Source organism: Anolis carolinensis, chromosome 5, assembly GCF_035594765.1.
Source record: "Anolis carolinensis isolate JA03-04 chromosome 5, rAnoCar3.1.pri, whole genome shotgun sequence".
In the NCBI taxonomy this organism is placed as follows: domain Eukaryota; kingdom Metazoa; phylum Chordata; class Lepidosauria; order Squamata; family Dactyloidae; genus Anolis; species Anolis carolinensis.
This window is the reverse complement of record NC_085845.1, coordinates 33,846,381-33,853,023: the sequence shown is the minus strand read 5'-3', so window position 1 is coordinate 33,853,023 and position 6,643 is coordinate 33,846,381. Positions and strand designations below refer to the sequence as shown.

The window sequence follows — 6,643 nt, the reverse complement described above, 5'->3', positions numbered from 1 at the left end:
CACTAGATAGAAACCTTCACTTTTATTTTTAGTTTTGGATGGGCTCCCAGAATTAAACATTCTCAAATGTTTTTGTATTCCTTTTTGGGACAAGATGGCAAAGGCAACCATTCTGAGGCCTACCAAGTTTTTCTGAATACCAGCCAATAAGTTCAGAGGACCTTGCTGATAATGTTGTTGTCAGGACCAAAGAAATTTATTTTTAATGCACAAAACCTAAACCCAATTGTTTTATTTTGTAGTGACCGCAGCTGCCACTGCCACTGTATGGTAAAGCATCAGCCACGTTACTGGGAACATATTGGCCATTTTGCATCCATATTGTTCTGGGTTACAGTGAAAGAAAAATGCCAGCTATTATAAAAGGCGGTGTTGAATAAAAAAAAAAGGTTGACAAAGCGGCCTTTTATTTTAAGTAGCTTGAGATAAATTAATTTCTCAATTGGTCTGCAAACAATTTCTTCTGAGACAAAATGGTCTCAGCTAAATGTTGGTCTTTAAGCCCAAACAGATATTTTGGAAGCAGCGGCCTCTTAGATTTTTCCAAATACTTACTGTAGAGCTGGTATAGCACTTGTGTTCTTTCTGAAATATCTCCTTCTCTGCTTATCTTTCTATATTAAAAATTATAATGTTCAAAGCAGAAGGAAAAAGTGACTTTTCAGTCCAAAACATCGATGAAGGAATGATTTAACATAGATTTTAATTGTCCACTGGATTTCCTTCCATGTTAGCCTTATCAACAGCTTTGAAACTAGGAGCCACGGTGGTGCAATGGGTTAAACCCTTGCGCCAGCTGAACTGCTGACCTTCAGGTCAGCGGTTCGAATCTGTGAGATGGGGTGAGCTCCCATCTGTCAGCCCCAGCTTCCCATGCAGGGACATGAGAGAAGCCTCCCACAGGATTGGTAAACATCCAGGTATCCCCTGGGCAACTTCTTTGTAGATGGTCGATTCTCTCAGACCAGAGTCAACTTGCAGTATGTTCTCAATTCGCTTCTGACATGATACATTTTTTTAAAGGTTTGAAACTATTTATTTTGTATTTTGTTCTGATCTCTTTCTGTTCTTGTATTTGGCTTGTCCCATCTTTAGCTCATTGCAGATTATATAAAACGATGGCTGCATTTCAATGATGTATGTGAATTTATGGGTATTGCAACTAACTTGCTGATCTTTCCTGTTTTGAAGGGAAACCAAATTCTTAGTGGTCTTTCCGTTGAAGAATACAAGGCGACTGTGAAAATGATCAAACAGGCCATTCTTGCCACAGACCTTGCACTGTACATTAAGTAAGTCGAAGTTACTTTGTTATGAATATGTCCCAGCTGTGAAAATGCCATAGTTCAACTGTGCAGTCTTTTTCCTTTCCTTTTTTAGTTGGTTATTTCTGTTCTAAATAGACAGTGATGTAGCAACTTCCTTTTGCAGCACCCAATAAATATTCTTTTTTTATATTTTAAGGAGAAGAGGCGAGTTTTTTGACCTTCTGAGGAAGAAACAGTTTAACCTAGAAGACCCTTATCAAAAAGAGCTATTTCTGTAAGTAAAAAAAAAAACAAAACCCTTACTCCCATAAGTACAAAGGAAACCGCCTTCTGCAATATAGTTTCTGGCTTTTTCTACAGATCAATTTATAATTCTTCACATTAGCCTAGAACACTAGTCACAAGACCTTTAGATTAATTGAATAGCTGGCCTAGGCTGGCCTCTAAGAGAACAGAAAGAAATTGTCTCATGCATATAGTTGAACAACTGGCTTCTGATAGTTATGTAAGCCTTCATATTATTTCCCAACACAGAGTGTAAAAGGCATGATAGAATACTGTATTGTTCCTTTGCTGAAGGTTCATTGTCCTGAAGCACTGATCTGTTAAAGGCAATACTCTTTAAGTTTCAGGAAGGTTATTCATGGGAAACAGTCAGGTTAATGTTACAGTAACTGCAAACAGGGAATTAGTGCTGAAGCCACAGGGAAATATTTATCATGCATATACAGCAACTCTGTTTTGTTGGTACTGCCTGCTTAAATGTGGGAACAATTCCAGAGTTTAGACAAGTTTTTTTTTTAACTACACAACTCCAGGTTTCTGCCAGCCAGCATATCTATAGACTCCAAAAACATAGTGTGTCCAAGCTCTGAGTAATCCTGAGATGGGTTTCTGCTGGTAAACCTAGATCAGAAGTGGAAAACAAGGTTCTCCAGGTGCTTGGGGTTTCAACTTTCAGAAGCCACAGCCAGCAAGCCCAAATGGGAGTTTGAGGGTTCATGAAATACCTGTAAGGCCAGAGGTTTCCCAGTACTGACACTGGTTATTTGAATCAAACAAATACAAGAAAGGAAGGATCAAACCTCTACCACAGATACATAAACCACAAACTATTATCTTTTGAGTTGTAGCTTATGGTATTCTAATTAGTGTTGCATTTTTATATTCCTGTTTGCTTGCTCGCTATATTAGCTTCAAATACCATTCTCATTTATAATTGTTGTTCTCTCACATCCTGGTTATGGAATATCGCTCCTGCTGCCACATTAATTTCCATCAATATATAGTGAGCATTGCAAACATTCAGTCTATTTCACTGCTTGTAAATGCTCAAATTATAAAAAGATGTCTAAATGGCTACATCTGGATTAAAGCATCTGGGATGTCCGACTTGGACACAGTGGTGCATGCCTTAGTTGCATTCCAAGTTGGGTTATTGTAATGCATTCTGCCTTTGAAGACTTCATCTAGTTCAAAGAGCTGCAGCCAGATTACTTAAAGGCCCATACTTGTTTGGCATAACATGCTAAGGTAGATTTAAAGCAAAGAAACATGCATAACATAATGATTATTTGGCTTCTACAGGGCAATGCTAATGACTGCGTGTGACCTATCAGCAATAACCAAACCGTGGCCAGTTCAGCAACGGGTGAGTTTCTGCACAAGGCTTCCCAGTCCCTTTTTGAAACTAATTAAAGTGTTTTTCCTCAATAATTATTCAGCCAATGTTTAAGGATCCAAACTAATTCATCATGTTGCAAAAGCCTGCACCACTGACCTTTGCAAGGATGTATTACTGATGGTTTGTAGAGTTTTAACTTAGAAACTATAATTATGATCAAAAGAGGAAAACACACATTTTGACTTGATAGGGATTCTGGGAGTTGTAGTTCAAACTTATCTAAGCTCAAGATACTACATGGAATATTTAGGGAGTGGATAAAGTACTGACTAGAGAGCTGCTTCATGTCTAGTTTTAGTCTGGTCAAGTGGTATGATAATTTATCTCTCACATGGCTGTTGATGCACTTTCCCAGTTTGAAACATCTACCATTGGGAAGCAGTGTGAATTGCAGTATAATTAAATGGATTCATCAAGAGCAGTGGTTCCCAACCTTTTTTGACCAGGGCCCACTTTGACCAGGGACCACTCTCCAACATTAGTACCAAAAGGGTTACGATCAGTTTTTGGTCAACTTTAGATTCGATTTGGTTATTTGGAATGCTGATTCAGAAAATTGCATTGGATAGATCATATCAGCTCTAGTTTCTGATACAGAACATATGGCATCCAGTAGTCGCCATCTGGTCACCCACAGAAAACCATAATTCATAATCTAGCGCTGATGTGGTCTATCCAATGCAATGTTCTGAATCAGCACCTCAAATAACTCCAGGAACAGGCCTAAAAACGAAGACACCAAGGCACCACTTAGTATGAGGAGAAGCAGCAGTCAGGAGGCTTGTTGTGGTGCTTCTTGTGGGTAGTCAGCCTCTCCCATCCCGACATTCCCATTGCCTTGGCACCATAAGAGGGTTTTGCGAGACCAGTTGCTCTCATTGCAATGGTGTAGTAATGGTGAAGCCATGGACCATATTTTAGTTATTGGGGACCACTGGTGGTCCACAGATCACAGGTTGGAAACCACTGATCAAGAGCAATCTTTACTGGACTAAATCTAATACTAGTTTCAAGACGAAAAATCAGTTGCTGAGTGAATAAGACAACATGTATGTATGTCCCATTAATGCAAGGAATCTACTTTATTATGAAATATGCTTTTTAAACTGTGACCAAAGTATGAGATCATTAGCTGCCTTGAATCCCCACGGGGAGAAAGGCAGGATATAAATAAAGTTAATAATAATAATACCTTTTAGCACTGTAATTTTTTTAGCAGTGTTTAGTTTATACTAGCAGTATAAATAATAAATAGTGAGTGGATTTGGGTCTTTTTCCTTATTCAGCTCAAGTTGAATTCCTTGTGTCAGATCTTTTTACAAACTTGAACCCTGCTATGATTTAGTTTTATGTACATAGTATTTTTATGGTGAAAGAACTACTACATACAAACTAAGTGTACTGGGGAAAAAATAAAGGTATAAAGTTATTGCCAGTGTGTGCATTTCCAGGTTTTTTCAAGAATGGCACAGGCCAAAAATGGGGAAGAGCCACTGGGAAGTCAGTAAACTTCCAAATAATTTATAGTATTTTATACATTTTAATCTAAATTCAGTTGCTCATTCAAACTAGAGTAGACCATTGGATCATTTGCTGAATATAATAGTGAGTCAAGATTTGATTCAGTGTTTACTCTATTCAGGACTAATAACTAGATTTAGGATTCAGTTTGAATCATAGTATGCGTTCTGTTTGAATATTGTTCATTTCTTTCCTAACCTTATAGTTTATCATTTCTGGAGATGTTGTTGATATGATGATTCTACTTATGTGAGATATTTGTCTGTTATGATAAAAATCACTAAGCTGATTAAGTTGTTTAATATTTTGTTTTTAAAAAACACAGATAGCTGAGCTTGTAGCTGCAGAATTCTTTGATCAAGGAGATAAGGAGAGACAAGAACTCAACATAGAGCCAACCGTAAGTTAAAGAACTATCTGTAAAGGATTATTTTTCTTATTTATTTATGATCTTATTTTTTCACATGTAAATTAGACCTCATCTTCTATCATGTTTATTATTATTATTATTATTATTATTAGTAGTAGTAGTAGTACTCACCACATAACTAGGTTTTGCTTTTTCCACATCACTGTGAGCTTTCTCTGCTTCCTGTATGAACAAGATCTTAAAGAAAAGTATAGTATTTTTTGGCTTTTTACATATGTTGTCTATTTTTTGTATTTACAGAACTTTGTTCATGTGACTTTGAAATCACTTATTTTAGTGGTTCCAATGAACAGTATTTGCAGCTTTGTGTAACAAACCCATGGGAGAGATCAAGTCTGAGAATTCGCTGGCCTTCCAGATGTTGCTAAGCTGCCATTCCTCACAATTGGCTGTGTGGGCTTAGGCTTGCTGGAAAGGCAGCTCAGAAACATCTGAATGGCTACATAATTCCCACCCCTGAGATATATAATTTAAATGTACCATTTTACTCATGGAAGAGTTAATTCTGCACGTTGTGGATTGCTTGACGGATGCTAGGACTGAACTAGAATGTGAAGCTAGACTAACCTGGGCTGCACTCTCTAAGAACTGTGACTATTATTTGATGCTGTATTGTCTCAGCATGCATCTTTGACACAAGTTACTGAACCAGGCCACATTTTGGCAAGTGCATCATTCATATCACTTCAAAGTGGGTTTTATGTGATTTTTCAGGATTTAATGAATCGTGAGAAGAAAAACAAAATCCCCAGCATGCAAGTTGGATTCATTGATGCCATCTGCTTACAGCTATATGAGGTAAAGTATATGAAATGGCTTGTATGATAGGAGAGTCTATGACTGTTTTAGCCTGCATAAAGTTCTTTTGGTAACGTTCCAAAAACAAGTTCCAGAGCCATTTCCCCTGGGACTCACCACCAGCTGTACCCACTCAAAACATGGAGGCATCTTGGGACCACAAAAATAGACTTGGCTGCACATGTAGTCTGTGGGCTACTTGTAGGCTGCCCCAGTCTGGAAGTACTGAATTCAAAATTACATATACTGCTCAAAAGGTCTAAAGTTCATGTAGAAGAGATGAAACTACCCATAGACATTTAGGATTGCAAGATCAAGGCCTGGGCAGACTGCATCTCCCTGGGCAGACTGCATCTCCCTGACAGATGTTGCAAGACTGTCCTGACCATCATAACCAATGGTGAGGTTTCAGTCCATGAACATCTAGATCAGTGGTTCTCAACCTGTGGGTCCCCAGAAATCCCAGCCAGTTTACCAGATGGCTTAGGCTGAGTCCTGAATGGCAGAGTGTGGTACATGATGTAAGCATTGTGCTACAAGTTATGGGGATGGTATGGCTGTGCCAGGGGAGCTCCACTGAATTGCAGAAGGTAGCTTGAACTGCTGCCCTCCCTTCCTCACCAGTAAGCAATACGAAACAGGGCCTCCTTCCAGGGCTTGACAGCTGTTGGGCAATGGGAAGATATGTAACTCCACTTTCAAAGTTATGCAAAGTTATGTAGAACCTCGGCCATACTGAGTCAAACTCTTGTATCTTCTAGTGCAGTCTTGCCATTTCTGAATGGCAGTGACTTTCCAAGGTTCAAATTCTTTCCAAGCCTTACTCATCAGACCTGTTCTATTCTTGTTATTCCCCAGTTCTATCCATTGTTGTCTCCCTGGTGCTTAGAGATTAATAGATGAAATCATACTTATCTTTCAATACTGAATGAGACCAGATGT

At 38.5% G+C, this 6,643-nt stretch overlaps 1 protein-coding gene across 6 annotated transcripts in view; it reads left to right on the top strand.

Moving 5' to 3' along the window:
- pde5a (phosphodiesterase 5A) overlaps positions 1-6,643 on the top strand; it is an 89,693-nt gene that overhangs the window by 77,202 nt on the left and 5,848 nt on the right. For all 6 annotated transcript variants that reach the window (XM_062983574.1, XM_062983573.1, XM_062983571.1 and 3 more), the window contains exons 16-20: positions 1,192-1,292; positions 1,465-1,542; positions 2,856-2,919; positions 4,799-4,873; positions 5,618-5,701. In XM_062983574.1, coding sequence (XP_062839644.1) covers positions 1,192-1,292; positions 1,465-1,542; positions 2,856-2,919; positions 4,799-4,873; positions 5,618-5,701 — 402 coding nt within the window. The remainder of the gene's footprint in view (positions 1-1,191; positions 1,293-1,464; positions 1,543-2,855; positions 2,920-4,798; positions 4,874-5,617; positions 5,702-6,643) is intronic.